Below are 24,128 nucleotides of genomic sequence, written 5' to 3' on the forward strand. Positions count from 1 at the left end.
CCGCGGCTGCCGCGGCCCCTGGATAGCTTTGGCTACTGACCACATGTCAGATGTCTGTCTTGACTGCAGAATGAATCCTTGGGAGACAGTTCCCTAAGTGGGCCTGTGCATGCAGGCTGCCGCAGGGCCCTCTTCTCAAAGGACACGTTTACTTCTTTATAAGTTTGAGCCCGGGATGGCTTAGGGCCTGCTGATTCCTGAGATGTTCTCCAGGTATCTGTCCTACTGTTCCCATGCAAAGTACTCGGCTGCTTTTTAAAAAAAAAAAAAAATTTTTTTTTTGGCAGTACTGGAGATTGAACCCAGGGCATTCTACCTCCAAACTATACCCCCAGCCCTATTTTATTCTCTCTCTCTCTCTCTCTCTCTCTCTCTCTCTCTCTCTCTCTCTCTGTGTGTGTGTGTGTGTGTGTGTGTGTGTGTGTGTGTGAGAGAGAGAGAGAGAGGGACTGAGAGTCTGGCTGACCTCACCAAGCATGATGGTTACTTGTGGTTTTAGAGAAAGATCAGCTCACGGGAGAGAGGAACGAGCTTTCCTTGGCCACGTTTGCAGGGCCTGGGACGCGCAGTGGTGTTTGAACATGTCCGGATGTTTCTTTATGCCACGTTGTCCTCTCCCGTTACCCACCCCCATGCATAGCAGTTATTCTTTCCAATCACTTCTTACTTTTTCTTTCCAGGCAGTAGGAAATGAGACAAATGGAAAGAAAATTATACAGGCTCTTCTTTTTTCTTATTTTAAACTCTGGATTGGTCTTTTTGGATAGGCAGTTGCTAAAGCTTGAAAAACATGAGAATAATTTACTTCTCTTCCAGATGGTCCTCTTCTAAAGACAGTACTTATAAGCCATAACTTAATAATAACTAAGTAATCACTTACTTATAAGAAACTTAGTGTTGTATGAAAGGTGAGACAGACTGAGAGATTTTAGGGCATTTTCTTTTACAGAACACGATCAATTAAGTAATAACTCATAGGAGACTGGAGGGGAAAGTTTCAGGCTGGGGAAGGATTACAACCCTTAGCGCGTACCAGCACCCCGCCTGGGATACACCCTGAAAACGAGGGCCATAGTTGCTGTTCCTCCAAGCAAGTGACCTATCTACTTAAAGAATGAGTCCTAGGCCAGAGTGTATAGTTTTAATATTCTTAAAGCATCTTTTATTTGCTCAAACAAGAAGAAATAAATTCATTGGAAGACTTACCCTCTAGAGGAAATGTGATCAAACCTGTATAGCTTTATTGGAAGCCCAATTCTTGCCAGCGTGAAAGTGATCGTTTTTATTGTAGATAGCTGCTCAGGAAGCAATCCTGCATGCGTCTGGAAATGGCGCGCTTCTACCGTCTAAGGACTACTGCATGCTGTATAATCCTCACTGGACAGTGCTGCCAAGTACCATTGAAAATGCAGTAAGTACATCACAATTACCATTCATTCATAAAAATAAAAATACCGAGTAGGTGGGTGTGGTGGGTGGCGTATTCCTATAATCTCAGTACATGGGAGGCTGAGATAAAAGGATTTTCAGGTTTGAGGTCTGCTTCAGTAATTTAGCGAGATCTTGATTCAAAATAAAAAATAAGCCAAGCGTGGTGGTGCACACTTGTAATTCCAGTACTTGGAAGGCTGAGAAGGAGGATCCTGGGTTCAAGGACAGCCTCGTCTACTTAGTGAGGTCCTCTACAACTTATTGAGACCTTGTTTCAAAACAAAGAATTAAAATAGGGCACACGATGTACTTAAACATATCGAAGTCAGCCACTAAGCCAAGCATGGGATGGAGGGATGAGGAGGGAATGGGGTGGGATTGGGTAGGGGCTTACTGGGTGAGGTGTTCATGTATGTCTACACAAGTTTTTTTTTTTTTTTTTACCCCATGATGATGTATGAATACGTTGCACCAATAAAAGAATTTTTTAAAAATAGGACTGGATTATAGCTCAGGGGTAGAATGTCCCTGGGTTCCATCCTCAGTACCACAAAAATAAATAAATAAATAAATAAATAAATAAATAAATAAATAAATAAATAAATAAGGTTGAGTGTGACTTGGATGTAAATACCCCTGGGTTCAATCAACAGTACCAAAATTTAGAAATACTGAAAAAGTAACAATGTATGATACTTATATTTTAATGTATGAACTAATTTTGATATATGGTGATTAATATTATTTTATTGATTTTTTTTGTGGTACTAAGGGTAGAACCCAGAGGCTTTTCTACCTCTGGGCTATACTCCCAGACCTATTTTATACTTTATTTGGAAACAGGGTCTCACTAAGTTGCTGAGAGCCTCACTAAGTAACTGAGGCTGGCTTCGAACCCGTGTGATCCTCCTGTCTCAGCCTCCCAGGAGCAGGGATTACAAGCATGCGCCACCATGCTCAGCTATTTTATTGATTTCGCTCAAGCTGTTTTCTCTCTATAGGAGAAAAAAGTTGGGTAATTTAAAAATATCTATCAGCCTAATTCTTTCTTTTTCTTTCTTTTTTTCTTTTTCTTTCCTTTTTTTTTTTTTTTTTTTTTTTTGGCATTGGGAATTGAACCCAAGGGCATTCTACTTCTGAGCTACACCTCCAGCCCTATTTTTATTTTTATTTGGAAACAGAATCTCGGTAGGTTAATGAGTGTCTCACTACTTTCTAAGACTGTCCTCAAACCTGTGATCCTCCTATTTCAGCCTCCCAAGTACTGGGATTACAAGCGTGTGCCACCAACCATACCTGGTTCCGATTATTTCTTATAAAATATTTCTAATTTAAAAGAAACCTAGAAAATGTACATTTTTTTGGATATTGAACTTAATGAATATTAAGCGTGCTCTTCATCGCTGAGCTGTGTACCCCCTGCCCCCAAATGAACATCATATTTAACCAATATTGGTGCTTTATCACTGAATGCATTTGGTGTGACGTGGTCGTTACCGTGTTAAAAGCATTTCTTATTTTCAGACTTCCTTTAGCTTGATGAATCTGACCGCCACACCGCTGTGCAATCTTTCTGATATTCCTCCCGAGGGCATAAAGGACAAAGCCGTGGTGGTCCAGTGGGGTCCCTGCCATTTTCTTGAAAAGGCCAGAGTTGCTCAGAAAGGAGGTGCTGAAGCATTGTTGGTTGCCAACAACAGCGTCCACGTAAGTTATACATCTAGAATAACTTCTTTGAGCTCATGACATCAAATTTCACAAAAATTGAACCAGCTTCTTTATGTGTAGCGAGGGGCTGGATTTTAAAAACGAACCGGGTAGTAAGATTCTTTGTTAAACATTATAGATCTGATTTTAAAGTTTTATAGTTTTTGTTCTATTCCTAGAGTAGAAAAGACTTTGTAAGGAGTGTGTGTGTGTGTGTGTGTGTGTGTGTGTGTGCGCGCGCGCGTGCGCATGAATACATGCATATAATCATACTGGAATGTGTATACGTGCACATACATATATACAATGTCTTTATCATATACATGATATAAAATACAGTACATATCAGTTTAAATTCATGTTAAAGGATTCTATTTTGAGAACTTTTATTAAGAAAGAATACCTCGCCGGGCATGGTGGCGCACGCTTGTAATCCCCGCGCTAGGGAGGCGGAGACAGGAGGATCGCGCAGGTTTGAAGCCAGCCTCCCTGGCTTAAGAGACCCTGTTTCCAAATAAAAGTATAAAATAGGTCTGGGAGTGTAGCCTGGATGTAGAAGGGCTTCCAGGAACCCCAGTACCATGAGAGAAAGAAAGAAAGAAAGGAAGAAAGAAAGAAAGAAAGAAAGAAAATAAAAGAAAGAATACCTGAAACTTTTTTGTGTGAGTTAAAGAAAAATGTAATATTTACACTTAATGGAATAGTTTCTATTACTTGTATTCTGTGAACATATTAGTATTAATGTTTTCATAATATTTTTTTCTTTTAGTTTCCTCCCTCAGGGAATAGATCTGAATTTAGTGATGTAAAAATGCTGATTTCATTTATAAACTACAAAGACTTTAAAGATATGGAACAGGTAAGTAAAAATAGAAAAGAAATACATAAGTAATTATAGATTAGATGAAGTTTATAAATAGTACAACTCTTTAATCACTGATACTTATTTTGTGTGTGTGTGTGGTACTGGGGGTGGAACCCAGGGGCTTTTCTACCTCCGGGCTATACTCCCAGACCTATTTTATACTTTATTTGGAAACAGGGTCTCACTAAGTTGCTGAGAGCCTCACTAAGTAGCTGAGGCTGGCTTCGAACCTGCGCGATCCTCCCGTCTCCGCCTCCCAAGCGCGGGGATTAGAAGCGTGCGCCACCACGCCCAGATGTTCTTCATTTTAAATCCTTATATAAAATGTGATTGTGTGGAACACTGAATTTTCGATATTTTGTAAACCAGTGTGTACCTTCACATTTTTTACTGAAGAGTATGTCCTGTTGGATAGTCTGCTTGAACGGTGTGTAGCGTCTGTTCCAGAGTGAGTTGTAGAATATTGCGGCCATACTGTATGGCGAAGAAGAAACTCGCTTCTCTGTTTAACTGTCATTTTGCTTTCCAGACTCTAGGAAGTGACATTTCTGTGAAAATGTATTCTCCGTCCTGGCCTAACTTCGACTATACAATGGTGGCTATTTTTGTGATCGCTGTGTTCACTGTAGCCTTGGGAGGTTACTGGAGTGGACTTATTGAATTGTAAGTTTAGCGAAACTTGTGTCTTGGGATATGGTTAGAATATTATTTGATAATCACTTTATTTAAATTATGATGGCATTGAAAATGTTTACCTATCTTCAGTGCACAGTGCCAGTAAGACCAAATTTTGGTTTATCGTTATTTAGGTCATTTAGTTTTTTTGTTTTTTTTTTTGGTGGTACTGGGGTTCCTGGAAGCCCTTCTACCTCCGGGCTACACTCCCAGACCTATTTCTTACATTTTTATTTGGAAACAGGGTCTCCTAAGCCAGCGCGTGCGGCTGGCTTCGAACCTGCGTGATCCTCCTGTCTTTGCCTCCCAGGCGCGGGGATGACAAGCGTGCGCCACCACGCCCGGCAGGTCATTTAGTTTTTCATGGAGAGGAAGAAAGTCATAGGTTCCCCTCTTTTGTTGAAAGGGAAAAATTAAAGCCACATCAAAGACTTTTTCTTCCCAAGTACCCATCCCCCATTCGGCACAGCGTCGCAGAGCCTGCACAAAGGATGCTGACTTGTTTTGAGTTCTCTTAAATCATATACCACGTCGTGTGTGTTTAATTCTCTCAGGAAAGGTGAAAATCCTTAATATTCTTATGTTTCTATTTATTTACAGGAGAAGAAAATAAGTAAGAGATGGGAGGGAGATTTTCAGGTCCCCCTACCTTGGGTCATTAACAGTGTGGCCTCGTTCTGTTTACTGTTTAGGAATTATAAGGATTTTAGTCATAAACATTTGGATTTTAGACGTAACATTTGGATTTTCGTATTTAATAGCAACCTAAACCCAATCTCCATGTAGTGTTTTTTTTTTTAACCTTTGACTCTCTGTTAAAATAGGCAATACACTCTAGGAAGGTGAGCTCATTCCATAACTCTGAATGAAAAACTATGCCCAGAGAATATTATTTTTTGTATGAATGACCTTCAGTAGTAGTAGTTCACATCAGGGAGTGATGTCCCGTACTTGGAGGATATGGGTTAAAGGAGTTGATTTTTTTATTTTGGTGTGTGTGTGGCACTCCCAGCCCTTTTTTTTTTTTTTTTTTTTTATTCTTTATTGTGAGACAGGGGTCTTACTAAGTAGCTGAGGCTGTTTTCGAATCTGGGATCCTCCTGTTTCAGCCTCCCAGGTACTGGGACAATAAGCATGCGCCACCCTGCCCGGTTTGAAGAAGTTAATTTTAAGAACAAAATAAGGCGTGGCGAAGAAAAAACAGGATCTCACAACCCAATATTACCTTGCCCAGCGAATGATATACCTTAAATAAAAGGGAAAGACATCTCGGTTCCATAGAAAGAATGGTAGCACACACTTATAATCCCAGCTACTCTGGAGGCTGAAGCAGGAGGGATACAAGTTCAAGGTCAGCCTGGGCAATTTAGCAAGACCCTGTGTCAAAGTTAAAAATGAAAACAAAGGGTTGGGAATGTAACTCAGTGACGGGGTGTTTGCCTAGTAACACACACACACACACACACACACACACACACACACACACACAGTGGTTAAGAACGCACCACTCTGGAGGCTAGGATTATGTAGGAGTTTTTCTTTCTGGATTAAATACTCTTCCTGATATTCAGGGTTTTTTTTATTATTAGGTATATTGCTTTGATAATCAGAATAAAATTAAATTGGTGTTAGAAAAAGATTTTAAAAATAACTGCACTTGGTGAAGATTTCCTCAAGTCCCTGTTTATGTTTGTGTTTACGCAGAGAAAACCTGAAGGCAGTGACAAACACTGAAGAGAGAGAAATGAGGAAAAAGAAGGAAGACTATTTAACTTTCAGTCCTCTTAGCGTTGTAATATTTGTGGTCATCTGCTGTGTTATGATGGTCTTGCTTTATTTCTTCTATAAATGGTTGGGTAAGAAGCCGTACTTGATACTTGCTCCATTTAGCATACATACTTTTCTTTTGCCAGATTTATATTTTTCCTTTATAGCATTCCACCTGGAGAACTTAGGTCAATAATTTGGATAAATTTCCAAAAGTGTTAGGTCTCTATTGCCGTGAGAACACTTGTTCATAAATGACTTGGAAGAATTGTTTAGGTTCCCAAGTTTCCCTCTACAGATAAAGGCTGACAGCCCATCTTCTAAGCTCCGGATTAAGGACTTTGTATTAGCTATATTTAGTAACATGAAATAAAAGATTATTCAGATTACTGATTTACCGCCTTATCCCCAAAGTCTAGTTTATGTTTATACTGTTTTACTTTGAAAACCAAGATGTTGTATTGCTTGGATTTTGTTTTATCTTTACAAGCAGTTATGATAATGTATGTGAAGACACACGCATACTCGCCTGTGGTCTAGAAAGTAACTGGTACTTTTTTTCTTTTAAGGCGTGGTGGCGCACGCTTGTAATCCCCGCGCTTGGGAGGCAGAGACAGGAGGTTTGCGCTGGCTTAGGAGACCCTGTTTCCAAATAAAAATGTAAAAATAGGTCTGGGAGTGTAGCCCGGAGGTAGAAGGGCTTCCAGGAACCCCAGTACCACCAAAAAATAAAATAAAAATAAAAAAGAAAGTAGGAGCAAGCTGGGCATGGTGGCGCATGCTCATAACCCCAGCATTGGGGAGGTTGAGACGGGAGGATCGCGGTTCGAGGACAGCCTTAGCTACTTAGAGAGGCCCGTTGCAACTCAGCGAAACCCTGTTTCAAAATAAAATACTAAAAATAGGGCTGGGGATGTAGCACGGAGGTAGAATGCTCTTGGGTTTTAACCCCAGTATTTTTAAAAAAAAAAAGAGAGAGAGAGAGAGAGGAGGAGGTAGGAACAGCTGGGTGTGGCAAATGCCTGTAATCCTAGTACCTGGGAGGCTAAAACAGGAGGATCACAGGCTAAAGTCCACCACACAGTAACTCAGCAAAACCGTTTTAAAATAAAGCCGGACATGGTGGTGCCTACCTGTAATCCCAGTACTTGGGAGGCCGAGACAGAAAGGATCGCAGGTTCAAAGACAGCCGCAGCAATATAATTGGCAATCTAAGGAGAATTTTAAAATAAAAAATAAAAGTTTGGGATCTGGCTCAGAGGCACAGTGCCCCTGGGTTCAAGCCCCAGTACCACAAAAAGAATAAACATAAAAAGTAAAAAATAAAATAAGGCTGGAAGTGTAGCTTGGAGATTGGATGCTCCTGGGCTCCATCTCCAGTACCACCAGAAAGAATAAGAGAGACAGGAGGGAGGGCTGTATGGAATGCTGGTGAGTCCCTAGCAGTCTTACTGATTATCTGACAAAGGAGAATTTGCCATCCTTGGCCAAGAACAGCAGGGAGGCCAGGGAAAAGGGGGATGTGCTTGATGAGAATCAGCAAAAACTTTGTAAAAACCACTGAGGACTACAATGCTTATTTGGAGAACATTAGTGTAAATTTTGGGGTTAGAAAACCAAGGTCTTTGGATTCGTTTTAGCTTATTGTCCTTTCTTCTGTCCTTTGGAGCTGGGCATAGTAGTACACGCCTGTAATCCCAGTATTTGGGGGCTGAGACAGGAGGATGGCAGGGTCAAGGCCAGCCTCAGCAACTTAGTGAGGCCCTCCACAACTTAGCAAGACCCTGTTTCAAAAGAAAAAAGAAAAGAAAAAGAAAAGAGCTTGGGCTATACCTCAGAGGTAGAATGCCCCTGAATTGAATCCCCAATACCAAAACCAAAACAGAACTAAAAATCTAGTCCTGTGACATGTATTTTTAATTTTTTTTTTTTTTTTTTTTTTTTTGCGGGTCTGGGGATGGAACCCAGGGGCATTTGACCTCCGGGCTACACCCCCTGCCCTATTTTTTATTCTTTATTTTGAAACCGGGTCTCACTGAGTTGCAGAGGGCCTCACTAAGTAGCTGAGGCTGTCCGCGAACCGCGATCCTCCAGGTCTCAGCCTCCCGAATGCTGGGATTACAAGCGTGCGCCACCACGCCCGGCTCTATTTTTAATTTTTGAAAAACTGTTCTTTTAAATATCACTCACTAGGATGGCACCTGTATATGTTGACATTGGGCAGCTAATTTAGCAAGCTATATTCATCCTTTTTTTGTGTGTGTGACTAGAGATGGAAAACCCAGGGACATTCTACCACTGAGCTACACCCCCAGCCCTATTTTTTATTCTTTATTTGAAAACAGGGTCTCACTGGGTCGCAAAGGGCCTCACTAAGTAGCTGAAGCTGGCCGCGAACCCGGATCCTCCTTTCTCAGCCTCTCGCATGCTGGGATTACAAGTGTGTGCCACCATGCCCGGCTTCATCCTTCAATTTTTCATCTGTATCTGACCTGTAGTTGATGTGTCAGTGGGATTTAATAGGAGAGAGAATCTTCTACCCTATCCAGAAGCATATTTCAAGTTTTGGTTTTCTTAAACTCATTGCTATAACATTAAGGGGACCCTTAGCTGGGCATGGTGGCCCATGCCTGTGGTCCCAGTGCTTGAAAGGCTAAGACAGAAGGATTTCAGGTTTGAGACCAGTGAGCAGTAACTTAGCGAGAACCTGTTTAAAATAAAATATTAAGCCGGGTGTGGTGGCCCATGCTTGTAATCCCAGCACTTAGGAAGCTGAGACAGAAAGATCGCACAGGTTCAAAGCCAGCCTCAGCTACTGAGTGAGGCTCTCAGCTACTTAGTGAGACCCTGTTTCCAAATAAAGTATAAAATAGATCTGGGAGTATAGCCTGGAGGTAGAAAAGCTTCTGGGTTTCACCCCCAATACCACACAAAAAAAATTAAATGAAATTAAATGAAAATTTAAAAGAGATGGTCCTATAGCTCAAAGGTAGAATGCTCCTGGGTTCAATCCCTAGTGCCAAAAAATAAATGAATAAATGAATAGTTGATTCTGTTTATAAACATAATTTTTTTTTTTTTGCGGGTCTGGGGATGGAACCCAGAGGCATTTGACCTCCAAGCTACACCCCCCCCCGCGCCCAATTTTTTATTCTTCATTTTCAAACAGGGTCTCACTGAGTTGCAGAGGGCCTCACTAAGTAGCTGAGGCTGTCCGCGAACCGCGATCCTCCAGTCTCAGCCTCCCAAATGCTGGGATTACAAGCGTGCGCCACCACGCCCGGCTAAACAAAATTTTTTAATATAGGCAGATTATGCAACCTCAACCCCATAGTTATCTTAGGACATAAGATTTCATTATGATTCTGGCAGTGCTTTGTATGACGTTTGGAAGATCTTGTTTACTTCAGCATGGTTCTTATTGGCTAAAATTGCTTCCATTTCTTAATATGTTAACTCATGGAGCCAGGCATGGTGGCGCACACTTGTAATCTCAGCACTTGGTAGGCTGAGACAGGAGGACCTAAGGCTTGTGACCAGCCTCAGAAACTTAGGCCCTCAGCAACTTAGTGAAACTTTGTGTCAAAATATAAATAAATAAATAAATAAATAAATAAATAAATAAATAGGGCTGGGGATGTAGCTCAGAGGTAGAATACCCCTGGGTTCCATCCCCAGTACCATACACACGCAAGAAAAATAAATAAATAAATAATAACTCACGGGAATAATACTCAATTTTTAAGGCTGCCCTTGCTCTTTTATAATTAAAACATGCTGAAGAAAGCAATGAAGATATGTTAACCCAATTTTTCCTCGCGCTTAACCATTTTCTGAGATATGATATTTCTAAAAGTCTAGGACCTCGAGAAGCATGATTTCCATTAGTTTGTTAAAACTTGGCTTGGGCGACTTGGGTAGATGACTTAAAATCAACTCGGCAGTCCATGACTGTCTGTCTTACTGTTTATATTACCTCACATGACTGACAATAAAAATAATGAATAGCATGTAAAAGTTATGTGTGAGATACTGCTCTAAGCACCTCGCATATATTAACTGATGTAATCCTGCCAATCGCACTAATTTGGTATTATTATATTTTACATTTCTTGCATGAGAATCAAGGGACTAGAACAGTAATTTGTTTAGTGTCACCGACCAGAAGATTGCTGTTCCTATTTTGCTGTATCTAGAATAGCCTCCGTTTCTCTCCTATGGAACAGAACTATAGTTTTCTAAAATTAAATAGAATTTGGAAAATTCAGGACAAATTTGTTTTATTGTGATTTTTAAGAAAGTTTAAAACTGGAATATTTTAAAGTATAACCCTCTTCCTTTAACAAGCCAAATGTGTTTAATTTTAAATAATTTTCAAGTAAGTTTGAATAATAGAGAAAAACACTTGTCAAGTTTTAACTACTTTAGTATAATATTGTATCAGAGTTTTGTTTAGATGGGTTTGATTTTTACCACAGGTTAAGTTATTATAGATAAGTTCTCCGCAGGAAAATATAGATAACATGGTTAGTGTCTATAGTAGGTATTAGTTCTTATCTTTAAGTTGCATTTTAAAAAATGTTTCTTAGTGTTTTTCTTTTCTCTGCGTTTAAATTAAATATTCACAAATATCTGTAATTAATTTCATAGAAATATTTAACAAACATGTCACTTTGAATTACTGAGTGATAGAAAATATAGAGCCACCTTTAACCCCTTAAGCAATCTTACTGATGTATACTAGAACTAAAACAGCACACAAAATACTCAGTATAAACTCAAAACTAGGAACTAATTCAGACAATCATTAATTCACTGGGTTGAAGGTATCACAATCCGCCGGGCGTGGTGGCGCACGCTTGTAATCCCCGTGCTTGGGAGGCAGAGACAGGAGGATCGCACAGGTTCGAAGCCAGCCGCGTTGGCTTAAGAGACCTTGTTTTCAAATTTTAAAAAAGTATAAAAATAGGTCTGGGAGTGTAGCCCAGAGGTAGAAGGGCTTCCAGGAACCCCAGTACCAACAAAAAAAAAAAAGAAAGAAAGAAAGAAAGAAAGAAGGGAGGGAGGGAGGGAGGGAGGGAGGGAGGGAGGGAGGGAGGGAGGGAGGATCATGATCCCATAAAGAAAGAGAAAGAATTGATGTGTGTATATTTTGTTACATTTCCTTCTTGTTTTTTTTCAGTTTATGTTATGATAGCGATTTTCTGCATAGCATCGGCAATGAGTCTGTACAACTGTCTTGCCGCTCTCATATACAAGCTGCCATGCGGAAAGTGCACGTATGTATCTCTGGTGGAGAACGCCGTAATATCCGTGGTTGGAATGTAATACAAGGAAAAATAAAACCTATGCTGTTTAAGTTTAAATTCATTACACAAAACTTTCAAAATTTAAAACTGAGTTTGCTAATCTGAGCCTCATTTCAAGTGTTCAGTAGGCACATGTGGCTAATGGCTCCCGTCATGGATGACACGAATATGACAGGTTCCATCCCCAGGGAAAGTTCTTGTGAACTGATTACTGTGTCTCACTTATTTTAAAATCAAGACTTCTGAAGTGCTATTTTAGTCACTTCTTGTGACTGGTAGATGTCTGGCACTGCTCAGAGCGAGTGAATATTGCATGTTTTTTCTGTAGAATGAACTAAATTATTTCATTCTGTCTTTTAGGATCACATGTTGTAACAAAACCTTTGAAGTAAGACTTATTTTTCTCTCTGGACTGTGCATTGCAGTAGCTGCTGTCTGGGCTGTGTTTCGAAATGAGGATAGGTATGAATACCCAATATCTTCAATTTTAAATTTAAGGGAGCCGGCGTGGTGGCGCACGCTTGTAATTCCAGCATTTGGGAGGCTGAGACAGGAGAATCGCAGTTCTCAGCTACTTAGTGAGGCCCTCTGCAACTCAGTGAGACCCTGTTTCAAAATAAAGACTAAAAATATAGGGCTGAAAGTGTAGCTCAGAGGCAGAATGCCCCTGGGTTCCATCCCTAGTACAACACACACAAAAAAGTATGGATTTAAGAGTAGATTATTTTAAATGTTGCCCTGATACTCATTTATTATGGTTATTATGAAGGGTTTTTGCTTTTATCCCAGAACATATCTTGAAATCAAGCTGCCTCTTAAATGTTTACATGAGTAGATCTCATTTGAGTTCATATAAAGAAGGAAATATGAATTATGATTTTAAACCCCTCAACAAAAATATACTTAGTTATTGTACAGTTACACAACCGAGTGGTAAAGAGTGAAGATCACTATGAAGTGATTTCCAGGATATATTTTTAAATGAAAAAAACAAAATGCAGAAGAATATGTATGTATGTTACCTTTCACGTTAGAAAGAAGGTAACGTACAAGATACCTATACATTTGCAGAGAGAAGAGGATATAGAAGATGTCTGTCCTTTGCAAGAAGAATATCCAGAAAAAATATATACTTAGGTTCATTCAGTGGTTTATTAGTAAAAGTATTGATGACCTAAAAGATTTAATATTCTAAAGTTTGGGAAACTAATTTCATCCAACTTTAGGCAGCTTCGTGCATGAACATCGATTGAAAATTATGCCTGTCGGTTCCTGACAGAGTAAGCTGCTTCCTTTGCTTATAAGCTGCCTAGATGTGTAATAACACCAACGTCCTTTGTTAATAGCTACCTTTCTAGAAAGAGATATATGTCTAAATTCAAAGGTTAAAAGGCATCGGGCGTGGTGGCGCACGCTTGTAATCCCCGCGCTTGGGAGGCGGAGACAGGAGGATCGCGCAGGTTAGAAGCCAGCCGCGAGCGCTGGCTTAGGAGACCCTGTTTCCAAATAAAAATGTAAAATAGGCCTGGGAGTGTAGCCCGGAGGTAGAAGGGCTTCCAGGAACCCCAGTACCACCAAAAAAAAAAAAAAAGAGAGAGAGAGAGACCCTGTTTCCAAATAAAAATATAAAAAATAGGTCTGGGAGTGTAGCCCGGAAGTAGAAGGGTTTCCAGGAACCCCAGTACCACCACACACACACACAAAAAGATTAAAAGGCAAATATAGGCTTATATCTGATACGCATTCTTCTGAGATGACTTCAACTTTTTATAATATAATATTCATTCATCTGCTAGAACAGTAAATTACTAAATGGGAGGAATACAGAGGGTTTTGGTTGTTTACTGGGTATTTAGTAATTGAACATTCAAACCATAGTATTTGAATGGTCTCTCTTTAGTGATCTGTTTCTTTTGAACTTTTATCTAAAAGTAACTTGATAAAATAGGGTAATATCTTTTGATTTTAGGTGGGCTTGGATTTTACAGGATATTTTGGGGATCGCTTTCTGCCTGAATTTAATTAAAACACTGAAGTTACCCAACTTCAAGGTAATATATACTGCTTTGCTACCTAAAATATTTGTTTTCTTTTTAAAACAGATTTATTAACAAATAATTTACGTACAATGAGATGTGCCTATTTTAAATACACTGTTTGTTGAAGTTTTACAAATGTCTAACTTTTTGGTGGTACTGAGGATTGAACTCAGGGACATTCTACCTCGAAGCTACACCCCAGCCTTATTTTATTTTTTACATGGAAACCGTCTAAATTGCCAAAGCTGGCGTCACACTTGAGATCCTTCTATGTCAATGTTCCCAAGAACTGGGATTGCGAATGTGTACTCCCATGCCTGGCTTACAAATATATAATTTTATAATCCCCACAAGTTACAGAACATGTCTCACATCTCTTCAAAAAGCTCTGACATGCCCTATTACAATTAATTCTAACCCCCAGGCAAAGGCAACCACTAGTTGATTTGCTAGCTAAAATATTATTCATTTGACATGCCCAATTCATAAAATGCTTTTGAGACTAAATATCAAGGAAGAACATTTCTTTGCTTTACTAACTTTTTTAAACAAACGGAATAAAGAAGATAGTAATTGAACGTGGCTTGCCCAACAAAACTACACAGTTAAGTAATACCCGTAAAATACTCTTAAAAATAATATTCAAACCGGGTGTTAGTGATGCATGCTTGTAATCCCAGTACTTGGGAGACTGAGATAGGAGGGTCACAGGTTCAAAGCCAACTCGGGGAAACCTTGAGTATCTTGGCAAGACCCTGTTTCAAAATAAAAAATAAAAGTGGCTTGGGTGTAGCTTGGAGGTAAATGCCCTGGGTCTAATCCCCAGTACCAAAAAAATAAATATAGTATTTAATTATGCATATATATGTTTATGTATTCATGTGCCTGTCTGTATTTGAAATTTTAATTTGATGTCTTCATATAGATATGGAAAGTTTGACCCTTTGCTTTTTTCCTTCAACAGTCATGCGTGATACTTCTAGGCCTTCTCCTCCTCTATGATGTATTTTTTGTCTTCATAACACCGTTCATCACAAAGGTATGACCATGTTTTCTGAATCCATGAAAAATGCTAAAGGATGAGACTCTTAAACCTACTCATAGACCGTTGACTTTATAGCTATTGACCACCGAATTCCAATTCTCTTAAAAGAATTATCACTGAAATTGGCCTTTTAATAAAGAGTATTTTTAAGCTTTCAACCTGTTAAGTTAAAAAAAAAAAGTCTTTTGACTGGTGTAAAAATGAGGATGTCTATATTTTTATTCCCCTTTAAAAGTCATCATATTTTAATAAATGTCTACTGAACACAATATAGACAATAAAAGAAAGAGAGGAAAGAAGGGAGGGAGGGAGGGAAGGAAAAAGGGAAAGAGAAGGGAAGGAAGGGGTCATTATTACTTCCATGCCTAAGTCCTAGATGAAGACTCAGAAACAGCAGCTCAGGGCCTGCAGTGTAGCTCTGTGGCCCTGCAGCCCTCGGCTCGTTATTTTGTACTTTCTGCTTCATTTTCCTACTCCATTGTGTGAAGAAGTATTACCAGCTTTACCACCCCACCATCAGCATCAGTCGACTTCTGTTTGTTGCAGTTGCAACTGAAAGAAGCCCACCCAAGCCTTCCACAGCAGCAGTGCCCATGTGTCCTGCTGTGTGCTGAGGCCGGATGAGGCCGGCCGCGGGAGAAAATAGACCCAAGGCCCCCATTTTTGTGCCTGTCCATTCGTGTGTCCATCCTCGGACTGGCTGCGCCCAGGAGCGGCAGCCAGTCCCAGGTCATATAATCCCAGCTCCGCACGAGTTCCTCCATAAAATGAAAAGTATTGAGTAAGTGTGGCAGTTCCTCATTATTTCTCCCATTTTCCCATCTTGACTCTCCTTCTGTATCATAAATACATTCTTTTTCTCCCATTTCCCCGCCCTCTACTCTCGAGCCTTGGTTTGTGATGTTTTGTTTTTGCTTGCATCAGTGGGGATCCAACCCGGAGCCTTGTGCGTGGTCGGCCCTCCACTAGGTGCACCCTCAGCCCCGCTTGTACTTGCACGTTCTCTATGCGCTACCATCCATGAAAGCACCGTGGAAATGTTCGCTTTGACATTGAACCGCCCTCAATCCCTCCTCCCCAGACTGTTCTACTAACATCTTTTCATGCCTTAATGATGAGCCTTTTGGTTCACCAACTTCGTTGAGTAGCAGTCACCTTAAGCCAGGCTCCTGCCTGTAATCGCAGTACTTGGGAGGCTGAGACAAGAGGACTGCAGTTTGAGGCCAGTGTGCAGTAACTTGGTGAGGCCTATTTCAAAATAAAGAGGGCTTCTGGGAGTGTGGCTCAGTGGCAGAGTGTACCTGGGTTCAAATTCCAGTACACTACACACACACACACACACACGTAGTAACCTTAAAAAATAGGACTGTTACTAAGGGTTGTAGCTATTTACTCAGTCCTATCTAAAGTTGTTCCAGTTTGCATTGACTTACGCAGCTCAAAAATATTTTTATAGGATATGCCATTGGAGATCTTATAATGAAACTGAAATAATATTTCTACAAAACCATTCCTGTAAGTCAACAGATAGTTGATAGCAAAAGAACTCTATATTACACCACAGACCTAGCCACAGATGGTAACTAAACTTCTTAAAAATAATTTTCTAATTTTAACCCTAGTACACTTTATGAATGCCAGGTATGTCTGCCAGCAAACAATTTTTATTCTCTCTATATAAAAAGTCTCAGGAATTTAAAGGTATAACACTAAAGATGTCTTTTAGCCTTCTTTGGTTTTCCTATGCTCAGGAAAATTTCTCTCTCTCTCTCTCTCTCTCTCCCTTTCTCCCTCTCTCCCTCTCTCCCTCCCCCCCCTCTCTCTCTGATGGGGATGGAACCCAGAGGCATTCTATCCCCGAGCTACATCCCCAGTCCTATTTTTTATTCTTTATTTTGAAACAGGGTCTCACTGAGTTGCAAAGGGCCTCACTAAGTAGCTGAGGCTGGCCTTGAACCTGCGATCCTCCTGTCTCAGCCTCGCAAATGCTGGGATTACAAGCATGCAACACCATGCCCAGCTCATCATCTTCTTCTTCTTTTTTTTTTAATCTTATTTCCTACTAACTAGGATTGTGCCAGAAATCAGGACTGTGATTTCTGGCAGTCTAATAGAGTGGGAAAAGCTGTAGTGCTCTTTGGAATTCACTGTGGTAGATGAACACTTTCTCAGTCTAATTTGTTTTTCTTCAAGCTGTTGATCTCACGGTAGTTGGTAACTCAAAATGAAAACCAGATAGTTAATGGCTGATTTTTACACTTTTCACTGTAAATTTGAAAGATTAACTATTGCTTGTTGTATAAATTATCTCAACCCAGGTCTCAGTAGACTTCTGATGAGTTTGCAGGGCAGGTAGCCATAGGAGTATAGCAGTAAGGGCCAGTCTTACTCATTGTTTTTTTATCCACCAGCATCCTCACTATAGTATCTTACAATGAGTAGCTACTCAAATATCTTTGAATGTATGGGAGGACATCCATGACCATATCCAGTTAACTGTTTGAAATAACAATAGCGCACAGACCAAAATGAGGTCTATCTGGAAATTTTATCACAACCTGTGAGGTTTTTTTTTAAGGAACTGTATTTAGTATTCATCTTTCTCAAGTGCTATGACTTAGCCCTTCTGTAATCCAGAATCTAACATGAAGAAATGATTTCTGTAGCTACGGATTTTATCTTTCTGCCTGGCTCAGGTATCATTAAGGATTAAAAAAAAAAAAAACATTCAAATGATTTCTTCTCTTCTCCCCACCCACATGGAAAAGATTATAGTTTGTTAATCACACTTTTCTAAAATTCAGCTTTTATCTTCTATCGGTTTAGCTGATAAGTTCATCATACTGTAAAACATAAAATGGGTGTTTCACTCAATCTTAGCCTCCAACCTCAAATGTCTACCCCTCTCCACGACACACTGCGCTCTCTGAGGAAAACTTTTTTAATGAACTCTTCACGTAGCCTCCATAAAAAGACGTTATAGCTAGATACAGGGAGGGAAATTCAGCTAAGGTAAATGTTTTGGCTGGAACACAGAGGCAGGCAGGGCTGGAATTGGACAGGAGTCAGGCCAGAGAAGCTGCTCTGGCTCTGATTCTGGAGGGCTGTCTTCTCATATTTGGCTCCATACTGTGAATCGCCAGAAGGCCAAATGCGCATGTATTCAAATGAGGTTATCTATATATTTTTTAAGATTTAAAGGAATTTATTAAAAAGATAGAAATACAGAAGATAGTTACAGGCTCGTGTTACCCAGGGGTCACATGAAGGGGTGCATCGAACGAAATCACCCTATATTAGTTGCAAAGTTAGATTTAAAGGATCTATGTATCTTCACTGATATTGCTGAATATGAATAAGGACTGTAGCATATTACCTAATATAACTGAAAGCACTTAAAATTATAACTCATTCATTATAAATGTTAGTTATTAATATGTCAGTATAACCTGGAGCTCAAGGTGCACTTGAATAATCTGTGCATGGCTTAGTTTTCATTACCGAGCTCTAATAAAATAGAACAGCGTGACTGGGAGTGGTGTCACATGCTTGTAATCCAGTATTTGAGAGGCTGAGACAGGAGGCTCAGGTTTGAGACCAGCCTCAGCATCTTAAACGAGGCAGCAACTTAGAGAGACCCTGTTTCAAAATAAAAAATAAAATTATACTTGAGGGTGTAGCTCAGAGGTAGAATGTCCCTAGGTTCAATCCTTAGTACTATAAGTAAAAAAATAAAAGAATAATGTGAATTTTGTTTTCAATTGCTTCATTTTGCTGTCTCTAAAGACTTTTAGGAGAAAGAGCAGTCGACAACCCATTTTCAGTCCATTTATAGTTGGCCCTATGCTGTAGAGCTTAATCTTCCTTGATTTAAGCAGCAGCAGGTGTTTTCTTTAAATGACTGCACAACTACTTTCATCTTCCTTCTCCATTTTAGAATGGTGAGAGCATCATGGTTGAACTTGCAGCTGGACCTTTCGGAAATACCGAAAAGGTAGGGACGGTGACGTAGTAGAAATGGCTGCCCAATGAACGTACGTGTATCCATTTAATAGTGTTGTCCTGTGTTACCCCTTGATTATGTAGTACATGCTAAGGTATTGTCAAACTGATTTCTCGCAAATATAGCCCTTCTCTTAGTTATTCTAAATCGTTAAATCCCTATTGACTTGGGTTTCATCCTAGAATGATGGAAACTTTGTGGAAGCCACTGCTCAACCCTCAGCTCCCCATGAGAAAGTAAGGACTGTATTTCAGCTCTGTTCATTGGACTTTAAATCATACCCTCCGAAACAAAATGTTCCTTTGGGGAAAAAAATCCAGATTGCCAAAAAAAAAATATATATATATGCGCATACAGATATATAAACAGATATGTATATATTTTTATATATCTGTTTCAAGGCCTGAGTCCTATTCTTTGTTAAAAAAAAAAAAAGAGTTAGATATGGGGATAGTGGATGAATACTGTTAACCCAACATGTGTTGGGTTTCATTTTTCTAATACTGTCTATCTCTATATATGTGCCAAATTTATGTCCTCTGACTTCAAGTGTTTTTTTTTTATGTCAGTTTAAAAATGTTAATTATTCTTATGTCAGTCTTCCCCTTTCTAAAAAGAAAGCTTGGGAAGAGGTTCATTGGTGGCCTGCCTTCCTTCTTTTCTTCTTTCCTTTCATTCTCCCTTCCTCTGTCTTTCCTTTCTCCGTCCCTCATTCATTCCCATCCTTCCTTTCTTCCTTTCTTTTTCTTTTTTTTTCTTTTCACAGTTACCAGTAGTCATAAGGGTACCAAAGCTGATCTATTTCTCAGTAATGAGTGTGTGCCTCATGCCCGTTTCAGTATTGGGTTTTGGAGACATTATTGTACCAGGTGAGTGGTTGCAACAATTTTAGTAAAAATATTCTGCTGGCTTAAAACGTCACAAATACAGTGTCTGTTCAAAGCTACCTACTCTGTAGGTATTTCTGGCATTGCTGGATTAAGTGACCAAGGCAGGGGGGGGAGCAGGTGGAGAGACAGAAGATAAAGTCCAAATGGTAACAACCAAAGTACAGTCCATCCCATTACTCAAAAAATACCATAAAGCAAGCACCTAGGAGTCTTTTAAAAAGTTAGATATAATAATGCCAAACATACACTTTCTGTTACTTTTTGTATGTGTGTGGTACTGGGGAGTGAACCCAAGGTCATTCTACCTCTGAGCTACACGCCCTGCCCTATTTTATTTACTTATTTGTTTGTTCATTTGCGGGGCTGGGGATGGAACCCAGGGGCATTCAACCTCCAAGCTACAGCCCCTGCCCTATTTTTAATTCTTTATTTTTTGAAACAGGGTCTCACTAAGTTATAGAGGGCCTCACTAAGTAGCTAAGGCTGTCCACGAACCTCGATCCTCCAGTCTCAGCCTCCCAAATGCTGGGATTACAAGCGTGCGCCACCACACCCGGCTTTTTTGGTTTTGTTTTGAAACAGGGTCACTAAATTGCTGAGGCTGGCTTCAAACCTGTGCTTCTCCTGTGTCCATCTCACAAGTACTGGTATTATAAGTGTGCACCATTCTGCCCAGCTGTTTTTTAAAAATAGCTTCCTATGTTTTAGGAAGTGGTTTAGGGAAACTAGACAAGGTCATGTTGAAAAAGTGAAACCATAGAACACCAGTTTCTAGGGCCTTATCATACAAAAAGACAGTTTTAGGGAAATTGATCACCTTCTCCTGAGAGTTATTGCAATTCTGACTTATTTTCCTCACTGGGCTGCCTATAGAATAAACTTAAGCCCAGCCAAGTTATGATATACTTTAGCTTTCTGTGCTGATAGCCCCTCCCACAAACAAGGTGAACGTTCCTAATAAATACCCAGCTTCCTGGAAGAAGTATAGCAAGTACCAACCGTACTAGGTGATACAGGACCAGAAGAACAAGGTTTCTGTGTATGTCAGAGACACAGTGTTGTAACTGGAAACAGAGTAACTGTGGTGGTCAGGCTAAATCAATTTTCCATAAAAGAGCTACCAGGAGGATTTGGCTGAGTTTTTCAGGTTCTGAGCCTACCTATAAATCTGAGAATGCTGGCTATTAAGAGATGTAAGCATTGTGAACTAGGAAGAGATCAGAAGAGAAAGGACCAAGTAATCTAGTTCTAAGCTTCAACTTTTGTTCTATTAAGGAGAGAATGAAATCTTGAGGCTATGTTCACAAAAATAACTTTAGGAGTAATTAGTAATATTTGTCTATCAGCTGAGAGTTTGTCCTTCATTTTCCTTCCCATCTCTTTATACACTTGTAGCCTGTGGAAGGGTGAGGAGTACTGCCTTTTTTTTTTTTTTTTTTTTTGGTAAAATCCCTCTGTTTACATAGTAAAACCTTGTAGAGAGAAAAACAACTAATAGTGTTGCTTTTGAGTTGACCTGGAAAAGTCCAGTGTAGAGTTGAGTGAATTGCCATTCATATATATATATATATATATATATATATATATATATATATATATAATTTTTTTAAACAGTACCGGGGATGAAACCTGAGGGCATTCTACCTCCGAGCTACACCCCCAGCCCTATTTTTTAGTCTTTTTATTTTTTGAAATGAGCTGTCACTGAGTTGCGAAGGGCCTAAGTAGCTCAGATTGTCCGCAAACCTCAATCCTCCAGTCTCAGCCTCCGGAATGCTGGGATTACAAGCATGTGGCACCACCCAGGGGCATCCTACTGACCTACACGCCCAGCCTCTTTTTTTTTTTTTTTTTGCGGTACTGGGGATGGAACCCAGGGGCATTCTACCTCCACGCTACACCCCCAGCCCTATTTTTTATTTATTATTTTGAAACAAGGTCTCACTAAGTTGCAGAGACCCTCACCAAGTAGCTGAGGCTGGGAACAAACCCGGATCCTCCTGTCTCAGCCTCCCAAATGCTGGGATTACAAGTGTGTGCCACCATGCCCAGTTTAGTCAATACATTTTTAATGAAATATTTTAAATTTTTTCTTTGTGACATGACAGGTTGAATAGCTTAATGAAAAATTGTTTTTAAACAGTACTTAATTGCTTGAGGAAATATTTAAATATATTAAATTTTAGAAATCAGCATATTAAACTTTGTGCAGATTTGAGGTACTTTAATGGTATTATAATTCATAAAGGACAGTGAGCTGGGCTTCGTGGCACATGCCTGTAATCCCAGTACACAAGAGGCTGAGATAGGAGGATCACAGATTCAAGGCTAGCTTCAGCAACTCAGTTATACCCTGTATCAGGCATGGTGGTCCATGCCTGAAATCCCAGTACAAGAATATCCTGTAATCCCAAAGAGAGGTATTAAAGGTTTGAAGACAACCTCAGCAATTTAGCAAGGCCCTAAGCAACCTAGTAAGACCCTGTTTCAAAATAAAAAAAATAAAATAGGACTGGTAGTATAGCATAGAAGTAGAATGCCCTTGGGTTCAATCCCCAGTACCAAGATTAAATTAAAATTAAATTGGACTGGGGGTATAGCTCAAGAGTTGAATGCCCTTGTGTTCAACCCCCAGTACCAAAATTAAATTAAAATTAAATTGGGCTGGGGGTATATCTCAGGAGTTGAATGCCCTTGGGCTTAATACCCTGTATCATACACACACAAAGAAAAGAAAGTGAAATACAATACAACATATATTGTTCCCCAGAGTTAAGAGTTAAATTTGTATTACTATTGCTGTTTTAAGAAAATAATGTGGCGTATTTTTGTTCTTTTAAGGCCTGTTAATTGCATACTGTAGAAGATTTGATGTTCAGACCGGTTCATCTTATATATATTATATTTCTTCCACAATTGGTAAATTTTTGTTTCTTCTTGTTATATTGAATTGTGCTGTATGGAGGAAAAGACATCGAAACATAAAAAGTACTGGGTTCTAATTAATTGTTTGCCATAATTTATAAGATTTTTTCCATCAAAAGGGATAATTATATTTTATTCATTTATTTATTTTTTGGTGGTACTGAGGTCCCTGGAAACCCTTCTACCTCCGGGCTACACTCCCAGACCTATTTTATACTTTTTATTTGGAAACAGGGTCTCTTAAGCCAGCACAACTGGCTTCGAACCTGCGCGATCCTCCTGTCTCCGCCTCCCAAGCGCGGAGATTACAAGCGTGCGCCACCACGCCGGGCTAGATTTTTTTAAAAGTGTGTGGATAAGTGTGCATACTCATTCACTTATGGCACAGTAACATCTCACGTGGGACAGCAGAGGTAACTGGTGCTAGTTCCTCTATTTCTATTATTGAGAACAAATAACAGAAAGTAAGCCCTAAAAATAGCCTACTATTTCTGAACATATCAAATGGATATCTCAGAGTTCACACATCGAAGCTCTTTATGCTCAGATAAATAATCATCACCACAGACAATTACTCTTCTAGCAAGGTTTTCAAGTCCACAGTGGAATGCAATCCAGTAAATTAAAAACATAGATTAGTACTAGGGAAGGATGTTGCTAAAAATAGGTACCCCAAAGCAAGAAAGAACAACTAATTCAGGAGGAAAAGCAGCCTGAGGCCTTTAAGTACGGTGCTTTCTTACGGTGTTAATATATTACAGTCCGGGACCAATCAGCAGGATACAGATCAGTCAGTGAAAAAGCTAACTACAGGAGCCTTTGTAAAGATTGCTGGATAACTTTAGGTAACGCACTCAATCTCCCTCACCCTCATTACTTTAGCTTTAAAATGAACGGCAGGTGCCGGACGTGGTGCTGCACACTTGTAATCCCAGCATTCGGGAGGCTGAGACAGGAGGATTGCTGTTCACAGCCAGGCTCAGCTACTTAGGCCCTTGGCAACTCAGTGAGACACTGTTTCAAAATAAAAAATAAAAAATAGGGCAGGGGGTGTAGCTCGGAAGTTGAATGTTCCTGGGTTCCATCCCCAGACCCACAAAAAAAAGAAAGAAAGAAAAAGAAAGAAAGAAAGAAAGAAAGAAAGAAAGAAAGAAAGAAAGAAAGAAAGAAAGAAAGAAAGAAAAGAAAAAATGTGTACCTTTCTGGCATTACAGTGCTAGAGCTGATAAGCGTGCCCCAGCCGGCAGTGGAGCTGGACACGGGGTGGATGGGCCAAATGGAGTGCTCAGTTTTTGCTGTACATGTTTAGAAATGCAGAGAAGAATGCTAAACTTAGGGGTTTAGGTGTAGACTCTCTGGTCATTGAGAAAATACAGATGAACAAAGCACCCAAGATGTGCTGCTGTCCTTACACAGCGCCCCACACAGGAGCAAGCCTGCCACACGGAGACAGTCCTCACTGAAAAAGAACA

The 24,128-nt window shown here is 39.8% G+C and overlaps 1 protein-coding gene across 1 annotated transcript in view; it reads left to right on the top strand.

Moving 5' to 3' along the window:
• The window catches only part of SPPL2A (signal peptide peptidase like 2A), a gene marked incomplete at both ends in the record, with an annotated part of 37,753 nt that overhangs the window by 7,867 nt on the left and 5,758 nt on the right, over positions 1-24,128 (top strand). The window contains 12 exons of the mRNA XM_080707736.1: positions 1,292-1,411; positions 2,956-3,138; positions 3,908-3,997; positions 4,533-4,666; positions 6,383-6,534; positions 11,628-11,724; positions 12,115-12,216; positions 13,724-13,805; positions 14,758-14,832; positions 18,776-18,832; positions 19,608-19,710; positions 22,573-22,650. Coding sequence (XP_080563862.1) covers positions 1,292-1,411; positions 2,956-3,138; positions 3,908-3,997; positions 4,533-4,666; positions 6,383-6,534; positions 11,628-11,724; positions 12,115-12,216; positions 13,724-13,805; positions 14,758-14,832; positions 18,776-18,832; positions 19,608-19,710; positions 22,573-22,650 — 1,273 coding nt within the window. The remainder of the gene's footprint in view (positions 1-1,291; positions 1,412-2,955; positions 3,139-3,907; positions 3,998-4,532; positions 4,667-6,382; positions 6,535-11,627; positions 11,725-12,114; positions 12,217-13,723; positions 13,806-14,757; positions 14,833-18,775; positions 18,833-19,607; positions 19,711-22,572; positions 22,651-24,128) is intronic.

Source organism: Muscardinus avellanarius (assembly GCF_963383645.1).
Source record: "Muscardinus avellanarius genome assembly, chromosome: 12".
Lineage (NCBI taxonomy): Eukaryota > Metazoa > Chordata > Mammalia > Rodentia > Gliridae > Muscardinus > Muscardinus avellanarius.